At 42.2% G+C, this 23,900-nt stretch overlaps 1 protein-coding gene across 2 annotated transcripts in view; it reads left to right on the top strand.

Moving 5' to 3' along the window:
• The first annotated feature begins 226 nt into the window (after positions 1-226).
• Ptger2 (prostaglandin E receptor 2) overlaps positions 227-23,900 on the top strand; it is a 31,516-nt gene continuing 7,842 nt past the window's right edge. Inside the window, exons 1-3 of one of the 2 annotated variants that reach the window (XM_020160053.2) lie at positions 422-608; positions 1,174-2,066; positions 12,266-15,867. In XM_020160053.2, the coding sequence (XP_020015642.2) occupies positions 572-608; positions 1,174-2,066; positions 12,266-12,511 (1,176 nt within the window). In that variant the 5' untranslated portion in view covers positions 422-571 and the 3' untranslated portion in view covers positions 12,512-15,867. Of the gene's footprint in view, positions 609-1,173; positions 2,067-12,265; positions 15,868-23,900 lie in introns of those variants that run through there. The other variant, XM_074067944.1, reaches the window with a different exon arrangement.

The raw sequence follows: 23,900 nt of genomic DNA on the forward strand, positions 1-23,900 counted from the left end.
GGCCTTGTGCAAGTGCTCTACCGCTGACCTACCTCCACAGCACTAGCTGGATTTTGTTTGTTTTAAGTATCAGTCCATTTTTGGTTCGGTAACTATGACAATGGGGGAGAGGCAGCCATCTCTGTCAGCTCCATTCTGAAATTGGCCAATTACCAACACATACCAGGAACGGGTCTTTCCTCTGTGCCCTGAGCCCTGCGTGGGTAACCGAACATGAAAAGATTAATGGCTTACAAGACAGCTGGAGTGGAGAACAATGAGGCGCAGTAGTTTTCAAGCTGCGGCTACAAACACAATTTTATACGGTTACAAGAAACATTCTTTTAAGGTTGCTTAAACAAGTGGTTATTCGTTATGGTGTTGACATAGGAAAAGGCGAAAACAGAGCAACAGGCCGCTCAGTGGTGTGCGTGGTTTGGATTCTTGGATGGCCAGCCTTGTTTTTCACTTCCTCCCAACTTTTGTCCCGCCCTCGTAGTGTATCTTCCTGGGAGTGTTTAAGAGGGGGAAAAAGAGTCTATCGATCTTACTTCAAGCTTTCCTGGGCGTGTGATGTTCCCTGGTTTTCTGCATGTCACCGGACTGGGTCCTGCTAACTTCATTGCTTAGTGAGTGGCTTTGCTTTCCTACTTTCCTGTAGCCTGCCTTTGCGTGCATTCTGCTCAGACCCCGAGGGCGCCCTGCACTCGCTCCCAGCCTTCTGCAGGGGCTGAACGCATCCTAGCCAAGGTCAGATGGTGGTGCAGCTTGAGCTCCGGACCCCACGGGAACGAGGACGGCTCCAGGACCCTGGATGCCCGCGCGCCCCTGCCCAGCGCGCCGCAGGGTGGGTGCGCGGACCCCTTCCTGGCTAATCCCCACGGCGCACGCGGGAGACCCACAGAGCCACTCGGCGCTGCCACTTGCCCTCGAGGACGCCACTCCTGGGTCCGCCCCCGACGGCGCGGGCGGGGGTGGCTGCTGCTGCTGCTCCGGCTTGGGTTCGCGGTACCGCCGGCGCCGGGAAGGCGCAGGAGCCTCAAGGGCCACTGGATGCTGCAGCTGAACGGCCACTGGGCGCGCGGCGGGAGACCCGGGCGAGGCTACCCTTGGCGCGTGCTGGGGGCCGGAAGGGGGCTCTGGACTTGGGTCCCTCCCCTTTTCCCGCTGGGTCTCAGACCCTCCTCCTCCCAGGTGCAGGCGGGGACAGCAGGGCGCATCTCTTCTCCACGCACTCCACCATGGGCAATACTTCCAATGACTCCCGGCCCGACGAGGACTGCGAGACTCGACAGTGGCTCCCCTCGGGCGAAAGCCCCGCCATCAGTTCGGTGATGTTCTCGGCCGGGGTGCTGGGGAACCTCATCGCGCTAGCTCTGCTGGCACGCCGCTGGCGGGGGGACGCGGGGCGCAGCGCGGGCGGCAGGAACTCCATCTCCTTGTTCCATGTACTGGTGACCGAGCTGGTGTTCACCGACCTTCTGGGGACCTGCCTCATCAGTCCGGTGGTGCTGGCTTCGTACGCGCGGAACCAGACCCTGGTGGCCCTGGCGCCCGAGGGCCGCGCGTGCACTTACTTCGCCTTTGCCATGACCTTCTTCAGCCTGGCCACCATGCTCATGCTCTTCGCCATGGCCCTGGAGCGTTACTTGTCCATCGGGCACCCCTACTTCTACCAGCGCCGCTTCTCGCGCCGCGGGGGCCTGGCCGTGCTGCCCGCCATCTACGCCGTGTCGCTGCTCTTCTGCTCCCTGCCGCTGCTGAGCTATGGGGAGTACGTCCAGTACTGCCCCGGGACCTGGTGCTTCATCCGGCACGGGCGCACCGCGTACCTGCAACTCTACGCCACCGTGCTGCTGCTGCTCATCGTGGCGGTGCTCGCCTGCAACTTCAGCGTCATCCTCAACCTCGTCCGCATGCACCGCCGAGCCAAGAGGAGCCGCTGCGGACCCTTTTCGGGTAGCGGCCGGGGCGGTCCCGGGCCCCGCAGGAGAGGGGAGAGGACATCCATGGCCGAGGAGGCGGACCACCTCATTCTCCTGGCCATCATGACCATCACCTTCGCCGTGTGCTCCTTGCCTTTCACGGTAAGTCACTCACTTGTTTCCAACAGCCCAGCTGTGCTCTGCCTTCTCATGCTTTGCCCTCTCGCCCCCACCCTTTCCACCGCCCTACAAACTTTTGCATCTTGAAATAAACAGGTCTTACTTTATAAAGGTCTGTAGTCTTCGTCTCTCGATTCTCATCTTTACCCCACTTCCTTCCTCCCCCAGTCTCACTAAACTAGCGTTTCTTTGATTATAGAAGGGTACCCCGAAAAGGGAGCCTTGGCCCTTTGCTAAGCCAGCCCAGCCTCCATCCTAAAGTCACTGTGCACTGTCGCTTTCTTGTCCTTAGGTAGCTTGGCTTAGTAACTGAGGAGGAGATGCCCTGCCACCTTAGGACAGTTGTCATTACTATTATCTGACACTTTGCTGCCCTGTAGCACCCAGCCGTTGGTGGTAGGTCTCTGTGCTTTGCCTCATGTTTTCCCCTGCAAAATGTAGTTCCCCAGTCATAACATTCCAACTGCCATTGAAAGTGAACCCAGGTGAAGAGGGTCCCTGCTGTACAAGTTAAGAGCCTTCATTATTTGCCCTAAAAGTTCAACGAACTTCTAGTTAACAGATTTCCCAATTTACATATACTTTGCGGTTGTGAAAAACTCATGACACTTTCCACAGTGATAATGAAAGGAAAAGACAGCTGCATAGAGGAACCTTTTGCTAAGCTTTTGCCGTCCCTCCAGAGGAGACACTTGTAATCTCTTACAAAATATCCTCTTGACATCAGTGCCAAGAATATGCACAGGTGCTCTTCACTTGATAGTTGAGTACTTTATGAGCATGAAGCTACTTGCAGGGATGGCCGGTCCATTTGAGGGAAGGGAGGATAGGGCTGCCTGAGGAACTGAAGGCAGGAGCTCAGGTTCCAGCACCCCTGCTGCTGCCCTGGTAAGAGGCAGCCTAGCAGTTCTAAGGCGCTGTGAGTGCAGACCTCCTCAAGTGTAATGCGGTGGCCTACAGTCTGAGCATGCTCTGGCCTCTTACAGACAGCAAGAAACTGGGAGTTTGGAGAAGACAGGCATGAACTGTGCCCTGCATTAGCAGGTCTGACTTGTAGAAGCTGGAGAAAAAGCTTTTTTCTACCTCCTGCCCATCACTGCTGATTCTCTTCATCCACTCATCCTCTGGGATGGGCAAGGATACAGAGTGGCAAAAGCTCAGATAGGATCCCATCTTTAGTGAATTCCTGTCTCAGCCTGGTCCCCACTGCCTCTTACTTCTATCTCATCCTCTGTCAGCACAGAAGCTGGTCTGAATCTGAGATGAGTTGGTCAAAGGACTGTTGGGAGGTGGCATGGCCCGTTCTACCCTGTAGTACAGGGGAGTTTGCACTACAGAAATGTTGGGATGTAGAAACCAACATGGCTTCTGTTTTTGTTTTGTTTAGAGAAGAACCTTTTAATTATGTAGGGGCCATGTCAGCTTTGTGGGCTGGAATAGGATACAGAATGTTACTTATGAAAGAAAGCACTTCAGGGTCCACTAAACAACAGAATTCACCTGGGGGGACATAAACCATCCTGAATCAGGGAGTGTCTGGTGGGAGCTAGGATCTCAGTTCTTGGAGTTTAGCTGTCATTTGTGAGTGATATATAAAAACATCCCCTGCCTCCAGCTACTTCAATAGTCTGGGATGGGCTCTGGAGTAACCACTACTTGTAAAAAGATTAGTATTCCCCTTCCTAAGCCATTTAGAGGAGGCAAACAAGAAGAAAAAGGTATCCCCTTGACTGTGATTGACCCACTGCAGAAACTGTACTTTTTAGAAATAAAGGCAATGATTTTCAATAGGTTCCCTTTTATCATGAGGACTCCATCATTACCAAATGTTGATTTATCTCTTCTCCCACTGTCCCTCGCCCCTCCATTTAATACTTGGTCGGGGCAGCTCTAGAGTTGCCCAAAAGAAAGGGGCTTAGATCCAAAAGCCTGGTTAGAAGAGGCAGGGAGTAGGAAGTTTGCTTGGAAGTTTGTTTTCACTTAGATTGACTATTGATGGCCTGGGGGGAGGGCAGATGAAGATCGTGGCTTTAGCGCCCCCAGACCACTCTTTAAAATTGACACAATCAGCAAAGTATTTTTTAGGAAATCTGCAGATTTTCATGGCAAAAACTTCCCAGAGAGCAGGAGAAAATCCTAGTATGAGTATAATCAGAAGCCAGCCCTGCTAACTTCTTGACTACCATGTGGCATGACAGGCACGTGAACCGTAGTTAGTCCAGGAGGCACAGAACAGAAAGCTCAAGTATAAAGTTGTCTCTTAATAAGGAAATTGACATTGGCCATTAGCTATGTTTATTTCCTCAGTAGCCTGTTGGTAATAATTGCTAGTGTCTTTCCCTTACATAACACTTTAAACTTTAGGAAGCACTACACTATTCCAACTGAAGTTATTTCTTAAGGGCTGCTCTGACAATTCAGAACTCATGACTTTTGCTTGATTTAGACATTCTGCTATTTCAGAATGCTTGGCATGTGCCCCAGCAGGTGCTCCCTGCCACACACACTCCCACCCCCTCTCCCTACCTCCCGCCAAGTCATTTGAGTCTACTGAGAGGTTCACAGTAGAATTATGGTCAGAAATGGCCTACACCAATCTCCTACCTGAGGTGGGAATCTTTTTTGTTTGTTTGGTTTTGGTTTGGGGAAGTACTGAGGATCGAATATAGGGCCTTGTACATGGAGAGTCATTTATTTGCACACATCCTAACTTGGAGCACTATGAGACCAAACAAAGACTCATGATTATCTTCAGAAATTCTTTTTTTCTCCAACAGAGTGCACATGGTTCAATAGAAATTCAATGTGAGCCACAAATGTGAGATACACAGGGAATTTTAGATTTTTCAAGAAGTCACTTAGCAAAAAGTATAAAGGAACAGATGAAATTAATTTTAAGTATATATTTTACTTGAGCCAATATATCCGGAATATTATCAGTTTTTTAAAAATCCATGTAAAAATACTGATCAAGATACTTCAACTAATTTTCTTCTTTGTGTTCCAGAAAATAGTAGCAATCCCCTCTATCTCTGCCCAATTCTTCCTCAGGATAATGAGAACTGCTTTCTGTGCCCCTCAAAAGTGAACCACACCATCAGGAAGGACAGTTCACAGCTGTACTCAGTGGGACACCAGTCTCTGCCAAGCACTCTAGCAGTGGAGGAAAATGGGGATTTAGGAAGCCCAGAACTACTGACATCAGCCTTTGTCACAGGGCATGTGCAGAGTGGAATCACTGCTTTCTCCAAGGTTGTGGTCCCCAAAGTTTGGGAAATGAAACTCTCAAAATAGGGGAGAGGGAGGGAATGCCCAGCATCCTGAAATGAAGTCAAGTTCAACCTCATGTATCATTATTATAAACACCAAAAAGACTAAGGTTTTTGAATGTCAATTTTTACATTAATCCATTATCTTCACAGTAACCTATAAAACAGATATTATGATTCCCATTATACAGATGAGGCAAATAACTTCTTCTCGATTGAAAACCAGGCATTTGAAGCACTGAGGCTATATACTTACAATACTGTCAAAGAGAAAATACTCATTTCAAGGGTAACCTATAAGAAGATTAAGCTAAGATTAAGCTAAGGGAATTATGAAGATATTATAAATACTTGGGCTGTTTTGCCTTTTAACTCCAACTTGCTAATTTTAAAAACAAAATGGCAAAGACCTTTTTCTCCATGTCAGCTCAAGGGGGGTAAAGCAGGGTCCAAATATATCATTTCCTTTTTCTTCCCCATGGAAATAAAAGTCTGAGACTGAGATTTTAAGAGATTGGCTAATGTAAATGCTGGTCTAAATTAAGAAATAATCAGATTACTCGTAACATAAAATCTTCCATTAGTACACATAAAACATTTCTTTAGTGATTAAAAAAAATATGTGGTGTTTGGGAGATGACATTACTTTGGCTGTCCAACACGAAATCATGCATGAGACCAACAACATATTCCAAATTGTTTATTCACTAAAGGAGTATTGTATAAATTAATAAATTCCTCCTTATGTTAATCAGCTGTTGTCATCATTTCACAGTGAGAAATAGAAACTTTTTTCCTTCCTGAAATGGTACAGAACACAGGAAACATATGAGATCCCCATCTTTGTTTGAAATACTGTTTGTGTCTTGATTTCCAACTCATATCAAAGCCATTGTCTCACTACGAATTGTGGCTAGCTTCTGGTCATTTTATACTGTTTTCCACATGTCATTAGGATAAAGTGCTTCTGCATTTTATTCAGTTCTAAAATTTCAAGAGCAGACCATTGACTCATTCTAACAATGTCTTCATCTTTACAAATTCTTTAGGGTTATAATTTCTAGGTAAATCTGATTAGTGGACATCTGATCTTTGCAGTACAAAACAAATTCAAATAAACAATACTGGAGTTTCTAGTTCATTGCTGGTATTCTTTATGTAAAACGTAAGTGAATGGCGTTGAAAAGCTGATATGAAATTGACTAAGTATATACACTAAATAATAGCAATTCAGGTAGTAGAAATCCAGCAATCTCTGAGCATATTCATGATCATGAGGTTTTTGTTAATTTGTTTTGTTTTGTTTGGCGGTACTGGGCATCAAACTGCTAGGAAGGCACTCTATCACTCGAGCCACTCCACCAGACCTTTGTGCAATGGTTTTTTTTTCGAGCCAGAGTCTTGCTTACTTTCTCAGGCCAGCCTGGACCATAATCCTATTTGTGCTTCCGCATATAGCTGGGTTGACAGGCGTGCACCACCAAGCCATTGGTTGAGATGGAATCTTTCAAGCTCTCCACCTCCCTCACTGGCCCCAAAATGTGATCCTCTCCATCTCTGCCCATCAGCAGCTAGAGCCTACAGATATTTTAATGAAATGTCCATGAACAACCTGAAGGCCCCTTATTATTCAGGTATCATTAATGATGTGTTTGGGGATTTCTGAGACGGTTTTAATATACATTACCCTTTAAGAGAAAGTTCCTCTATATGAGTTTTCATTTGCCATCATTCCTTTGCCATTTGATATTTTGTAATGGGGACTATATAATTATACTGGTTTTAAAATTTTAGACTGCAAGAACCATAGTCCATTTCCTAAAAGAGAATTTGTGTATTATGTCTACACCCTTGGTTAAGTGGATCCTCCTTGCCATTTCAGATGGTTTAGGCCTGGTCCACTGCTTAAAAGAAAAGCAGCCTTTTGAGATGGTGTTTCTTTGGCACATTAAGAGAAGGGTATGAAGTTTTAAAAAAAAAAAGAGAGAGAAATAGATGCAGTGTTTTGGGGCCATAATCAGCCAGTCTCTTTCCAACTACAGGCTTGAGACCCAGGAAATCTCACCTTGGTCTGCTTGCTTGGTTTCTCCTGTCCTGGTTTGACCATCAGTCCCCATTCTGATCACAAGCTCAAGTCTATTGTATCTCAGCTCACATCATCAAGATGCACCAAATTCCATATTTCTGACAGTGTTTTGCTGCCTACAATTACCCCTAACCAAAAATAGACTTAATTACCCTGAAATTGGGATGTGTGTGTGATGGGAAGGTCCAGAGACAGGGAAAGTACATTTAGGGAAGGCTGAAACTTCCTCTAGGCTGGGTTCTTGACTCATGGTCCACGGACAGTACACGGGTCTCTGTGAAACAACTTGCGAAATGTTGTGTTTACAGGAGTCCTGAGTAGATGGTTCACAGTACCCATTACCTTCTCAGTGTTAAGAGCCACCATCCTGGAGTGTATAGGCCCAGAGCTCCAAAATTCAGCACCACACCTCTTCTCAGTTCTGAGGAGTACAAGGTGAAGGCCACGCTCATCCTGAAGCCAGATCCATGCTCCAATTTTTTCTCGTGATGGAAAATAAACTTCAGTTTCCCTCCACACCAGAAAGCACCTGTGATTTGCAAGAAAGGATTTCTTTAAAGTATTGTATATCTGGAAAATACAGCACCTCCCCCAAAAGAAAATGTTGTTTTTTGTTTTTTGTTTTTTTTTTAAGAATTAATTCTGCAAATTCTATAACCAGGACACCCCAATGTCTTTCAGAAGGCAAATAAACATATAAAAGCAATGCCTGCAATTTAGCTGTGCGTCACTAGGAGGAAAAAGAAGCCCCAGAGAAAACCAAACAGTTACTTAGACAGAGCCCCGTTTTTTGATCCATAAACAGGAATGGTGATATCCACAAGCCTTCATGACACCTTTGAAGAGAAGTCTATACAAACGCATAATTCAGCCAGTCACTTGTGAATCTTAGGTGAAATGTCATGTCACATCAAAGGCTTTTTGTATAAACGGCAGCACACCCTGTAGTGACTAAGTGAAGTCTGGTGTCTCACTGCTTTAATTTGATTGGTGGTTCCCCTACTTGCCCAGAGTGTGACCTGAGGCGAAGTAACTAGCCTTTTAAGCTTTGGCTTCCTCCTCTGTAAGATGGGAATAGTAAGACCTTGTAGGCTTATGTAAGGATTCAACCTAGGACTTGTAGGCTTGTGTAAGGATTTAACCAAAGACTTAGAAATTGCTCAGCCATGCCAAGTACACAGTAGGTATTTAATGAGGACTAGCTGCCATCACCATAGGATTTCATTTCCAAAAGAGAATCAGATTGTATATGAATGATTAGGAACTGAATTCTGGAAGCCCTGATTTTATTCATCAGGCCTAAGCAGGTCTTTTGTTTTTAAGTGCGATAAATGAATAATTTGAAGCTATCAGGTTTTAGGTTGCTTCTCAACCTCGGCTGCATATTAGACCCACCCGGGGTGAGGGGATGGACTTTTAAAAAAACCCAAAGCCTTGTCTTAGCCCAAACTAAATAACTGAGTTTCTAAAGGAGGAAGCAAAGCATCAGAGTGTTTCAAAGCTCCCCAGATGATTTCAGTGATCATCCAAATAAAGTCCTCATTTGCTCCAAATTTCTGAACTCACTTTGTAGTTGCATTAAAGATAGTAGTTTAAACAAACTGCCTCTAATCACTGCCAAGATGAAGTTTTCCATGGGAGGCCTCTCCAGACCATGTTAAAACAGCACTGATTCTCATCTGGCCCCCTTGCTGAGTGTCACAGGTTTATATTCTTTGTGAAGCCCTGTAGAGAGGGCCTAGCCTATAGAATTAAACTTACTCGACTCATTTAGATTAGCCTTGATATTTTCTCACAGCAAATATATTAGTAGCATATGCAAAAAGGTGCTTAAATCCCTTCGGTCTCTGAATTTGAATTCTAGAATATCATTTATTGCCTTACATCCCATATTTCATTAAAAAACACATAAAGTCCTAATGGATTTGGAGTTTCAAAGACAGATGATGGTTTGAAGACAGGTGGTAGTGATAGTTGCTGCTCAATATTCTTTTATGTTATGGATCAGTAAAGTGAATTTACAAGAGGAGACAGGGGAGAGGCTCAGGGAGGCGAGACACGGCCCACCGGTCAGGGAGGCATGGAATAGCACCAGCTATGGATCAGTTGGCAGAAGAGGTAGGAGGGAGGGGAAAGCCTGGACCCCGGCCTTTACTGGAGTTTCCACAGGAAAATTACATCAAGGCAAATGATTTAGGATTGGCTGGTGTGGGTGGTTTTGGCAGGCTATAAGCTATAGGGCAGTCATCTGTAGTTGCCTGGTACCTGGCTCCAGGATGAATAAGTTAAAAGAATATTGCCTTCTGAGCATATGGGGTTGATAGAGGCGGGGTCTCAGGATTGGTTAGCACTGCCAGTAGTAAAGACGTGCTCCCAGCTGAGACTTTTTCTTGTCCAAGAATTAGCCAGCCCAAGGAGGGGCAGTCTCTCCTAGCCAGAGCGACTTTTCAGGTATCAGGACATCATAATAAACAGAAAATTAAAAATACAAGCAATATGTTGCAGGAAAACGTGAATGTACTTAACACCACTGAATTGTACACTTGAAAACTGCTAAAATCGTAATTTTATGTTATAGATGTTTTAACCACAATTTAAAAATAATCAAACCCAGGATGCAGAAGATCAAAAGTAGTAAACTCTAAGCAATAGATGAGAACCAAAGTGGGGAAATGGAGGTAGAAGACAAAGCTCACACCAAGAACTTCAAGGGTCACTGAGGTAGGTCTCTTTTCCAAGTGTAAAAGAGGGTATGGTTTTCTACAAAATTTTGGCCACCTCCTGAAATGCATATTTTAAGCAATTCTAAACATTACCCAGTGTAGCGGATGGAAAGGAAACAGTACAGAATTGCTTCATCCCTAAAGCCATCTTTCACTTCTCATTACTCTGTCATGCTCTAGAGAGATCAGGAACTGTGGGGTAGGTTACTCTCCACGGGAAACCTGACTCATCTCCAGCGGTGGAGCTGTGAGTCTCAACCCTGTCTACACTGCCTGTCTGGGCTGATCAACTCAGCATTATTATGTTCTTTGGCTAAATTTGATCCCAAACTCAGATATGGACTTTTTCATCAACAGAGCGCTCAATTATTTATGCATGCACATGTAGGGGTATGTGTGTTTGTGTGTAGTGACTCATGTATTTTAATCCATCAGATTTATGTATATTATTATCCAAATTTCTAGCTCCCCCAGATTCTCTTTTAATATACCCTACTGTCTATTTTGCATACAAAGTAGTTTAACCAAGAAGAAAACTATTGCTCAATTTTATCACCCTACCTTTCTTCTTTCTGGGATCTGGGAAACCCACCATCAATTCTTCTTTTTCCTCACTCATCTGCCAAATCTTTTCTCCATTCCCTATGCCAACATTCCCTGGCATAAACACCTCTGGCTGCCAAACCTTCCTGCTATTGTCCTAACATAAGCAACCCGAAGATGACTATCCTCTCTCCCTGCAATTTGCTTCGTACATCCAGTCCCCAGATGCCTGCAGAGTAAGTACCAGGGGAAAGGAATGACTCCTTCTGCTGGAGAAGGGAGTCGGGGACAGAGAGGAGGGCTCCCTAAGTCACAGGCTGTGATTAGTTAGAGGATCCCTGGGGAATCATAAAGAACTGGTGTTAAATGATGAGGTGTGACCAACATTTGTTTCCTCCTTTCTGTAAGCTCTGAGAACATGTTCAATCTCTTGCAAGCACATACTGTTCTAGTCCTCTCAATCTGAACAAAAAGTTGCGCTGCTCCCTAAATAGCTAAGGAACCAAATGATAGTGAGATACAGCTTGAAAACACTGATCCATGGGTAAAGAGATGTCACTTCTCAGCATCTAGTGCACTATTCTGAAGAACTTCACTCTGTTTTTTTTTTTTTCTTTTATTATTCATATGTGCATACAAGGCTTGGTTCACTCTGTGACTGGCCTGGATGTAGTACAGAATTGGAATTTGTGTCCTGACTCGGACAGCTTGTTTTCTTGGGCCAGACACCTAACTTTTCTGTGCCTAAATGTCCTCATTGAAAAGATGGAGCTATTAACTAGAGCACTTACTATGTGAGCACTGTTAAAGTAGCTAACATGTATTGCTTCCTGTTATCCTCCCAGCAATCCTGTGAAGTAGATATGGTTTGTATCGCCCATTTTCCAGATATAGAAACTGAGGCACAAAGGTTAGTTTTTTTGCCTATGGTGCCAACACTATGTACAGAGGTACAATTCTAACTCAAGCAGTCCAGTGACCAGAATGCATACTCCCAGTGGTGGTGCCCTGCTGCTTGCCCTTTATCGCTGAATTGGGACCATTAAATCAGATCAAGTATTGGAAATAAATGTGGCGTTATTAATACCATTCCCAAAGATTACATCCTCATCTCTTCAAAGGAGTCAATACTTAAGTGTCAACTTTTTGTAAGGAGTAGGATAACCCAGGTTTAGTAGCCAGTAGAATTCATGACGTGTATTGATAAGTGGGAACTAGTGACATTAACATTGTTACCATTGTTTAAAAATGCAATTCTAGGTGCCATGCAAAGCTTATTAATTTCCTTCCATTCCCAATGACAAGATCAGAAGGTTGTACATGAGCTCAGTGTTGACTATAATCCACAGAAAATATTCTTGCATCAAGTTCAAGGGGGGAGGGGAATGCATTCATTATGTTATGATTTACATACTGGAAGAAGGATGAACCTTTGCGACCTTCTCCCTTTGCCATCACTACTGCCATACCGTTAAGGCTCAAGAGAAGGAGTGTAGGGTCCCAGGCTACCCACCGCTGCAGTGTAGAACTAACAGCATTTTTCCTCTTTGCTTCTTACAGATTTTTGCCTATATGAATGAAACCTCTTCCCGAAAAGAAAAGTGGGACCTCCAAGCTCTTAGATTTTTATCAATTAATTCAATCATTGACCCTTGGGTCTTTGCCATCCTCAGGCCTCCCGTTCTGAGACTAATGCGCTCAGTCCTCTGTTGTCGGACTTCATTAAGAGCCCAAGATGCACCACAAACTTCCTGTTCTACACAGTCAAATGCCAGTAAACAGGCTGACCTTTGTGGACAGTCGTGAGGACACGTTTCATTAGGGAGCATCTGGAAGATCCTTTGAAATGGTTCCTTGGAGAAATAGAAAAAGTTAGTGCATAAACAAAATGAAACTATCCTAACAAAACAGAGTAAACAAACATTTATGCAGTGGTTTGGGCTACAGGCTCACTGACAAGGCCCTTCATGGAAAGTGTCAGAAGAATCTATAACATCTACCCTGAGAGAGCCCTTATGTGGCCTTGGGAGGAACACCCAGCTGCATTTAAGATCCAGTTGCCATTTTATTTAAGCTTTCCTGTTGAATGACAAAGCATGTGGTTTTGTGATTTGTTTAAAACTTTTTCTATTTTAATCTTCTATGCTATCACTGTTGAAAACATACAGTATACAGCCAACCAAATGGAAATTTCGTATGAATTCTCTAGGAAGCCGATTTGTGGAAGCAATGAAGCAACCAAGATAGACAAGCTGCTGTCTTGTGATTGCTTAACGGCCCCCATGTTTGCATCACAGTCTTTTTTTTAATGTTCAGGCATGGGTGGACTCTCCAGTCACTACGGGATCCTCGTACAGGGTTGCACTCGGTTAAATGTCACTTTGGCTCACACACCCTTTAGAAGCTATGTGTCAAATTGTTATTTATTTTTCAATATCTGCTGTACTAATGTTAATCAAAAAGACTTCAGGAATTTTCTTCTCCACAAGAAATAATAAAAAAGGTTGTGAAGAAGTTAATTCTGGTTCCAGGGGAGGATGTAGGTGGTCATGTCTGAAGCACAATGTTAGGATTACATACTGAAAAATCAAGTCCATTCTTCAGCTATACTGGAATTCTTTTAATGTTTATATTAGGGCATGACTAACGTATACTTTACTAGATGACTGTGTTGTAGCAAATTTCATCTGTCTATATTTTTATTTAAGGAACATAGTTTGACTCATACTGCATAAGAAATCCTGTAACACTGAGTCACATCTTAATATATTTCTGAACGTTTGGCATTTGTAAACTTAGCCTCAAAATATTTCAGTGAATTTGCACATTCAATCATGGTTACTGTGTAAACTCATTTGAAATGTTACAAAAATAAACTATAAAGCAAAAAATTTGAAAATGGAATAGCATTTAATGAACTCCCCAAAACAGCATTTTACAATTAATGTAGATATGGTATCTTTAAAGTGAGATCTAGTGGGAAATATTAGATTTCACTTGGCAGGTTTTTATGGGATGGTTGGATTGTAAATTACAGTTTAAAATATTCAATAGAGGACTTGGTATTCAAACAGTTTTCCTTCGGTTTTCAGCCTTCCAGGATGGTCTTTAAAAAGGTAGAACCAGTCGTTTTTGTTAGTGTTATTATAGGATGGCCATTATAAAGCATAAAAAAGAGGATGTTAGGTTTTTCCCAAAGTTTCATTGAGTTATTTACTCAAAACCATTTGCTATAGGTAGTTATCTAACTACCTGATCACTTAGAGAAATTCAAAACCAACCTAGACATCATTTTGACATGATGTGTCAAATCAGTTCATATTTTTAAAAAGAATAAATAAATGGTTTGTATTTGTACGTATTTAAATAAACTAGGTGAAATTTAACTTAACTAAACTCTAGGTGGATAAATAAATTCTCCCTATCTATCAACCAGTCCAATGTTAAGAAATTATTCTCAACGAGATGAATGACAAGGCACATGGGTAATTCCTAAACTTAAGATTCTGAAGTTATTTGAATCTGGAAGATTCATTTCTTTCATCAGATGAGTTTTTTAAATGTAGAATGTTTTTTAATCTTAGAATAACTATCCCTCACCCCACCTCACTGACCCCAAAATTCCAGAATAATGCCTGAGAATTTTTAAAAATGAATAACTAGTCAGAACAAAATTGTTCAAACTGGGAGTTCAAAATAGAAGACTTTCAGTCAATTATTTAAGCACTAGTAGGTTTCCGGAATTTTCTTTTCTCATTTATTCCTGTTCCTTGTCTGTGTTAGATGACTAAATCCTATTGTTTTGTTTGCACCAATTTATACATAAAAGAAATTGAAAGGTAAATTCTAGGTAATAGTCAATCACCTACTATTAATGGCACTTTAAAGGTAACTTAGAAAAAAATTACATGGGGAAAATATGTAATATTTTCCTTTCTAAAAATCCTCTCATCTAAGACATACTTGTTTAAGTTGTTGATTCATTTTCAAGTGAAATAAGTACATACTTCGACATATTAGAGAATTGGGTGTTCACAAAAGACCTACATTTTATTCTTTGCCTCCAGCAGCCAATGGAGTAAAAAGGAGAATGATTCTATCATGCATATTCGCCTGAGAATACCAGTCCTGATTCACTGTGTCCTGGAATGGGACGGATCCAAAAGGTCTGCTCTGAGATAAGCTGTTCCCAGGTGGTTCAGTGCGGCCCCAGTCATCTTTTCCAAGAAAGAACTGGGAAATACTGGTGCTAATTTGTGGCCTTGAATCTCCAGAGATCTGATAGGAAACCAAGTTTGCTTAGAAGCTGTAGAAAGCCTCCAGAAGATCTGAATGTCAAAGTGCTTTGGACCCATGACAACCCAGAGCCAGGCCAAACCTCATGAAACAACGCCATCCCCAAACCACGATGCTGGCAGAGGCTTCAAGCCCTCAGCAGGGAGGTCAGATCCCATCCCTGCCACATTCTCAGCGTAATTCAGTTCAACTTCTAGCATCCAGTCTCCAGTGTCAGTAAACTTTGAAGGAAGGAGGGGTGTCTTAATGCGAATGTTAAGTCAGCTCTGATTTGAACTAAGGAAAAACAACACAGGCTGGCTTAGAAGTTGATGAGTTTGAAAGGCAGAGGAGGACAATCAGCTCTCACTTAGGCCAAGGTTTGTTTATTTCACTTGGCTTAAGCCAAATGTAATGGTTTTCTGAACTTGGGAAGGGCCCCTATTTGAGCTGTTCACAGACAGAGATGCATTCCTCACTGTAAGTGAGCGCTTTCTCCATGTAGGCTTCCAACGCCTGCTGTTAGGCAGAGTTGCTTTGATATTTGATGACTTGTCTTGGCCTGCTTCCATCTGCATTGCATTTCTCCCAGAGTGCACTTATAACATACTTCCAATCAACTAATACCATCATAATTGAGTTTTTTCATTGCAAAGCATTTTTAGCACCTGCAATACATACACACTATGGAAAGTAGTATTGTTCATAAAAGCTACAGTCTAATTTGTGCATGGCCAATGCCATATATTGGGCATTACCATTTTCAGAAAGTTACTCTTTTTTCTCCTGGCAGCTTTCGTGAGGTTTTATTGTAAATAAATTTTCTTGAACTATATGTTTTTATTCCCTGTAAAATGTATGATTAAAGGTCAGTTTTAGTGGTTTAATTCTGCAATCCATGCATTTCGTTTTTAAAAATCTGTAAAGAGTCAAATAGGTCAATGAGGAGCCAAGTAATTAGTTTAATGAAAGGAATATTAACAGAGGGGTGGCAAGGTTAAAGAAATTGACAAAGGATGATGGAGAATCCCCTGGAAGTTGCTACCACTCCCAGGCCTGGATGTGGGGATATAGGAGATGTAGCAATGTCATCCAACAGGAGCTGTGACCTTGAGCAGGGAAACAGCCACTGCCACACCACAGGGAGGGAGCGACATTCCCAGAGGATCTCTTTCCTTCCCTTCTCCTCTGCCCCTTCCTCCCATTAGTCAAACCCAACTGCAGTCCAGAGCCTAAGGAGGACGTAAGTGATATGGTCAATGGGGTTCAGAGTACAGGAGGAGAGGAGATCTAGGGGGGAATGAAGAATATCCAGTAAAAGTAGATTTAAAAAATAGGTTCTTTTAAATTACACCAATACAATAACTGAGACAGCAAATTGAACAGCCTCTCTTTTTGCCTTCTCCAAATAGATATCCCGTCAAGTGTGAGAAATAGGAATCAGCCCCATTTCTGTGGAAAGGAATAAAATACTATAGATCCCCCTCCCCAAATGCTGTTTTAGACCCTGTTCCCAGAAGCTCAGTGGTGACTTTGTAGGCAGATAATATGATAGGAAAGAGAACGACGATCAGACTGGACTGTGTCTGCTTTCCCTGCCCACAGCAGTGTAGCATCATAGCCATTCTAAAGCTGAACGAGGATGTAATCAGTAATAGAGCACTTGTCTAGCATGTGGAGAGAAAGAGAGAGAGAGAGAGAGAGAGAGAGAGAGAGAGAATGGACAAAGTACAGCTCCCAGGCCATCTGCCAGTATAGCTCTTCCTGCCATTACAGTATTGCTTTTTACTCGCTTACTCACCTCCCTTTACCACCAGCAACCCCCTTTTTTTTTTTTTTTTGAGAAAAGGACTCTCTCTGTAGCCAAGGCTGATGTCAAACTCAGGATCTTTGGGCCTCGGTCTCCTGAGTACTGGGGTGACAGGTATGTACCACCATGCCCAGCTTCCTTTATGCCCTTCTGGAGCACCCTTTTCCTAGCATGAACTGTCTCTTCTCTATCCCCACCCCCTACACACATTCTCCTCCTATCTTCTTTGAGGCACACAACCAGCAAACTCTAGGTGTATCCAGAGGATGTTACAGATTCATCAGGCTGCTGAGGTTTCTCAAGTTTGTCCCCTTCTTGGAGTTTCAGTTTCATGTTTCTAAAATGATAGTAACATCATCCACCTCCTCAATTATTTTGAGAATTCGGGAAATTTAGCACAGTGCCTGGACATGGAAAATACTGAGAAGGTTAAGCAACAGTATGGCCTCAGATAGCCAATTTAGTGGTCCCTCTGACCTCTTCACATTCACCCGAGTCCAGGTTCTGGTCCTCATTGATGGTGCTCGGGGTGATGGTGTGTACTTGCTAATTCTGGGTAACTGTCAAGAACAGGGACAACACTAAGTATGTGGGTCAAGTTCACATGTCAGAGAACGTAATGAAGATTGGCCCACATATGGATTGCAGAGGAAATGTGTACGCCTAAGAGAGGGCCGAGACAGATGATAGGGCACAAGATGCCTCACCCTTTGGTGGCTTCTTCCAGATCTTATCCGAGTTATCAATGCCCATTTAAATGAGCTGGGCCAGAACTAAACACTAAGATATCTAAACCAGTCATTCCAGTACTGAGCTTTGATACATCAGGCCCTGACATTGTATTTCTCCAAATACAACTGGAGATTACAAAGCTTTCTTAGAAATGACATCGTACCTGTACAACCTTCAGCAGATGAAAGAAGCAATGGTATTGCACCTTATGTAGAGGAAAGTTGGGCATACAGGGGTGACATGAGTTGGTCACTAAGGTCATCACTTCTATGATTATGGTGTTGATTTTGCCAGCCTGAATTCACAAAGTCATTTGGCTTTTCTCTTGCATATCAGTTCTTGGATTCTCTGTATATTAGCAGAGGGAGGCTATGGGCTAGTCAGCTGAATCTGGTCTTTCGTGTCATTAAGTTGACTCTTGAGATGATGTGGTTAGTGCCCTAACCCAGAGAATGGAAGGTCCCTTGGAAATGGGACCCCCTGCTCTTAATCACCAAGCTCATTTTTAGTTCACCAGCTAATACTCATCTCAGTCCTAAAGGTGTGCTTGATATGTTATGACAAACATTTAAAAATTGCAACAGCTGCCCAATCAGACCTTAGAAAACATAGCTGAGACTGTCTTTTAGCTCTTAGAGAGTTTCTCAGTATGTCCACAGTGGGAAGAGTTCAGAAGAACAAGCCCCAACGCCTTCAACTTCTGGAAATCCTATGTTAACTTTGTATGTTTTTTAAAATAAATGTCCTCACGTTACTTGAGCACAAAAGACACCAGAACCAGAACCTTATGGGCTGCATACTGCAGTGTTACTCTCTGACCTGTAAAAACAAATCTCCATGTGCGAGGAGGCATTCTGTTCAAAGAAGAGCATGTCTAAGTATAAAGTAGACACTTTTATTCTCTGCACTACCTGTTACGGTGATGGGGGAAGTTGGCCGCCCACTCCAAGAGGAAACACCAGCTCATGTTCACATCTTTCTGTGCCGTGCCAGTTTGGAAAACTAAGGAAGGTGGACAGGCAGACTCCTACCTTCCTTCTGCAAAGTTCTTCACGAAGTAGTAGTGCAATACAATGGTTGCCAAGAAATACTAAGTGGGGAAACACAATTATCCTGTGGCGTCAGTCTTAAAAAAGCTGTTTCAAATGATAAGGTCTTGCCTGAGTGGGAGAGCAGGGCATCCTTGCAAGGGGACGGCCAAAGGTTGAAAGGCCTAAGCAGGGTGAAAGGCATACACTTCTGGGACCTCCTATCACAGGCTATCATGACCCAAATAGCTGGAGGATGACGTCACGTGGAGTAGTCAGGGGCTCAGATTGGGGACTGAAAGCATGAGGAGGAGTGATGGCAGGGATGAGAAACTGGCCACACACGGGATTTATCAAACAAATAAGTATATTAAGGACAATGGAAATCAGAGTTGCCACTGTTAGAAAAAGTGAAAATAGAAAACTAGGATGAACTCGGTGGTATTGGATTGGAATTGGGGTATTGGTATGAACTCATATTTTTCAATATATAGATAAATTCAGAAATAACTATGTGTGTTTTCTCTAGCTGTGTTCACTGAGAGAACCTCTTCCCCGTCCAACAGCACTGAGCACTTCTTTTGTACCCATTTTCCCCTCTACAAACCATTTTCCTCAAAAAGGAGCCAGGAATTCTTATAGAAATGGCTGGTTCCAGGCCCGAGGATGGAATGAGTAAAACAAGTTTAGATTATCTTACTGTGCAGGAAAATAGGACCTCCTCAAAGAATGAAGAGGCCACATCACAAGAACATAGATGCCACCTTGAAAGGATACACTGACCAAACTGGGGATAATTTGAACATCAAAATGTATTATAACAGATTATGACTCATTACATCAAATAGAAAGCAAGATCCCACACAGATAAAAAGAAATTTGAAAAACAAAAGTTTAATGAGGAGCAGGATATTTATTCAGTTTCAAATTACTTCCCAATAAAATAATTAACGAAAAAGGGAAAGAGTAACTTTACATTGAAAAGCCCTGAGAGGTCCTAATTTAATCAGGGGATCAACATAAATATCATCAGTGATGGAACCAACTTAAATTATGAGCCAGAAGATTGTGTCACTTCCTCTCCTTCCTTCCCTCCCTCCCTCCCTTCCTTCCTTCCTTCCCCATGCTAGGTGACTGCTCTACCACTTAAGCCACACCCCTAGCCCTTTTTTGGTTTTGAGATAGGATCCCATTAACTTTCTCTGGGTTGGATTCAGGCTGGTAGTCCTTCTGCCTCTGCTTGCCAAGTAGCTGGAATTACAGGCGTTTACTACCATGCCTGGCTTTGTGAGATTCCTTTCTCTCCAAGATTCATAACCTGAACCTAATCATAAGGAAACACCAGACAAACCAATATTGAAGAATTTTCTGCAAAATGACTGGCCTGTGATCTTTGAAAGATTCTAGGTCATGGAAGTCATGGAAAGAGTGAGGAACTGTTCCAGACTGAAGGACACTAAAGGGTCAGGGCAAGTAGAGGCAACAAGTAGTTATAAACTAGATCCTGTTGCTGTAACGGACATTATTGGGACAACTAGCAAAATTTAGGCGAGTTTTGAGGACTAGGTGATGGTAATTAATGTGTCCGCATTAATGTCCTGACTTGGGTTATTATGGTGTGTTTTTATTTTTCCTAATGTCCTTAGGAAAAATATTGAATTATCTGATGATGATGATACCTCAGGCTCAGAACCTAATCTAAAATAATTCAGGGCAAAAAAGTTATATGTCCTGTGTTTCTAATGTTTCTAATAGTTTCAACATTCAAAAAATTAAAAAATAAAACAGAATGCACACCTTCTGTGAGAAAGAAAACAAAATAAAAAAGTCCATGCTTTTTTTGTAGATAGGGAGAAATTAAACTACAAGCACAATAATTTCTATCACTCTGATTAGTTTTGGTAGGACTGGAGTTTGAACTTAGGACTTTGCACTTACAAAGCAAGTGCTCTACAGCTTGAGCCACACTTCCAGTCCATTTTGCTCTGGTTATTTTGGAGATGGGTGTCATAAACTACTGCCCAGGCTGGCCAAGTAGCTAGGATTACAGGTGTGAGCCACCAGCATCTCTGATTAGTTTTGCATCAAATGTTTTGTTTTTGAGTTGTAAGTCACTGAGCATATATGAAATGGAAAACAAAACTAAATACCGTGATAGAGCACTTACTCGCTGAAGAAGGACGTGCCTCATAAAGCTGTTCTTGATAAGAACTATTGTTTTAGTCTAACTAACCTATTCACCAATCAGTCAGGCTGAGCATTATGATAATAAAGGTTTGGCTGAAAGAATCTGTTTACTGACCATCCTGCTCCAGTAGAGAAAATAAACCAAGTAAATTTACAACTATGAACTGATATTTAAACTTATGTGGGGTAGGTTCGAAAAAAATGTGGGGATTTTTTGGCACTGACTTAATAAAAATCTTAGGTATTATATGACAAAATAATCCGAACCTATAGAAAATTCTCATTTACCCATTAGTGGTCCAGCCCTTTATATGATATTTGAGTTTATGGGATTCTGCAGAGCCTTAGAACTATGAGTTTTTTTCTTAACCATGGGATAGCTATAGTTGAACACACTTACTATTAAGTTTGCCCTCCATAGGTGCAAGAAGGCTTTAAATTACACCGATATATTTTTTTCAAACAGGGTCTTTCCTTATAGCCCAGGCAGGTTTTGAACTTATAATCCTCCTGCCTTAGACTCCCAGTGCTGGGATAACAGGCATGCACCATCACACCTGACAAGATTTATTATTCTTGAAGATGAATTTACATAAGACTTTTTCCATAATGAAATTTCCATTACTAGCAAGTTAATCTACTTGTTCACTTTCTTTCTCAATCATAAATCTATGCTTGTAAGCATAGAAGGATCGTGTATACTCTGGAGACCATGTGCCTGCAGCACACCCAGGACAGGGAGTAAAGTGTCAGGAAATGGATCAGAAATATTGCCTTACTCTTTTCAGCTCTAACATCCTCTCTAGCACATTCTCCCTGGGGCTGCCAGGGGCATCACCCTTGGAGGCAGGAGAGCATGCTGTTTGGTAGAAAGGTTAAGCTTTGGAGTTGGACAGACAACATCAAATCTTGCTCTGATATTGTTATTACTATTACTGTGCAACCTTGAGAAAGTCACTTAGACTTTCCAAGCCTTCTTTTTCATCTACTCATGAGAATAATGGTTACTCACCTCACTGGATTTCCAAAAAAATCAAATGGAGCTGGGGGCATGACTTAAGTATGAGGCCCTCAGTTCGAATCCCAGTACCAACAAAAACAAGCAACAACAAAAAAAGAATCAAATGATTCATCTTATAAAATTCTTAAAGGAATATCTAGCACAAATAAGAGAATTTAAAAATAACTGCTATTAATTTTATTGCTGGTATTTTAAAATGAAAATTTGTTTGTTTTTAGGATCCTATATCGACAGTGTATTAATTTCTAATGCTCTGCTGTTTAAACCTTTCTTATCACGAAAGCCACACACATATATCACTACCAACACCACCAATATCAACACCAACACTCACAATAACACCAACACCAATATCAACACCACCGATACAAACAGTATACCACTAACACCACCACTCTCATCACCTTGAGCACCAATACCACCACGACCACCATCACTAACACTAACAGCAATACCACCAACATCATGAACATCAATACTGATACCCCCAAAACCAACACCAGCACCAACAACAACCTGGCCTACTACCATCATATCATGTTTGTGTTCGTCTAGCAAGTCTCTAGTGACAGATGTCACTAACAGGTTTGAAGTTGACTTGAGGCTCTGAGGCCCTATAGTCAGAGGTGATACAGCTGGTTGAATTTACATCTCTGGTCACAGTAAGAACTCCCCAAAGATGTAGTGACCAGTCCCAACCATCTAGTAACCCATGTAGTAGCTGTCTACAAAATATCCCATTCTTCCCCTTCCCCTTCCCCTTCCCCTTCCCCTCAGTCTGGTTATTTTCTTACACCTCTTATCACCCTTCTCACCACCTGGCATTAGTGTGTGTGTCTGTGAATGTGTGTTTATTGTCTTTCTCTTCCCTGATGGCAGAGTCTGTCTTTTTTTGTTTACTAATAGAACACTACCTCAAATACTAGGTGTTCAACAAATATTGAGTGAACAAATAAATGGATCTAACTGTCAGCTGGTAGTCTAGAGACAAATGACCTTAATTTTTAATCAAGGCCAAAGGTCCCTGGGAAAATGAAATATTGCCACATCATTACAGGGAGATTTACAAGCAAAAGCAGATAACTTCTACATAGTTAATGCAAAAAAAGACAAAAAAAAAAAAAAGATCCCTCAAAGTCACCTCCACTACAAAGCCCTTGATACACACTTGCAAGAGCATATATTTCTGTGTTATTTCTTTTCCATTGATTTTCATGACTTTTTCTTCATCGATAGGTTTCTAACAATAGGACTTCACTCTATAGCCTTGCACCTAGAGAACATAGGCGGTAGAACCTATGACTGCTGCTTAGAAACCTATGCATTCCCAAATCATCAGTTCCCTACCATCCCCAGGCTCCTTGGTGGACATCAAGTGCGGGCTGGGTCAGCTTATTCTCTGGTTTCATCTCTTGCAATCCCTGCCGCATCACCACCATGATCATATTGAAAATCAAACTAATTCAACATCCTGATCAATAATATATTTGTAACCTTTGCTAAAACTGGCTGGAGCAAGTAAAATTAACCCAGCACCTACATGCTCCCCTGCAGGCATATCTTTAAAATGTTTTAATTTTCTGAAAAGAATCCCCCCCATTCCATATCAACCCCATATTCTCAGATTCCAATTATGATAATATAATATGCATCTCATCAATACCTGTGCAATTGTACCATGATTTAAATCTACAAGAGAAATTAAACATAGATAGAAAAATAAACCTCAAACTAGTTGTTTTTCCCCTTACAGATAATCTTACAGATAGCACCCAAACTTTTAAGAAAAAGCAAAAAGCAAAACATGCTTCAGTCAGATGTATCTCTGTGAACTTATTCTATTATCTTAACTCAGCAAGAACCTTAAATGAGAAGCCTAACTTGGCCAGTCACAAAATTATATATTCCAGGAAGATTTTCAGAGTATAAATTATATCTTAGAAAAATGGTGTTATACTTAAATCCATCATTTTACTTGAACTTTTCTCCAGGCAAAATAAAACTGACATCTGATAAGCATTTGCAGTTCTTAAGCCAAAAATCAGTACCCTGGGCTGCAGTTTGAAGTTTCCTAAGAATTCAGATTAACATCTCAAAATAGTAACATAATGAAAAACCAGGCCAGATACTATATATAAAAAG

This window comes from Castor canadensis, chromosome 3 (assembly GCF_047511655.1).
Source record: "Castor canadensis chromosome 3, mCasCan1.hap1v2, whole genome shotgun sequence".
NCBI lineage: Eukaryota > Metazoa > Chordata > Mammalia > Rodentia > Castoridae > Castor > Castor canadensis.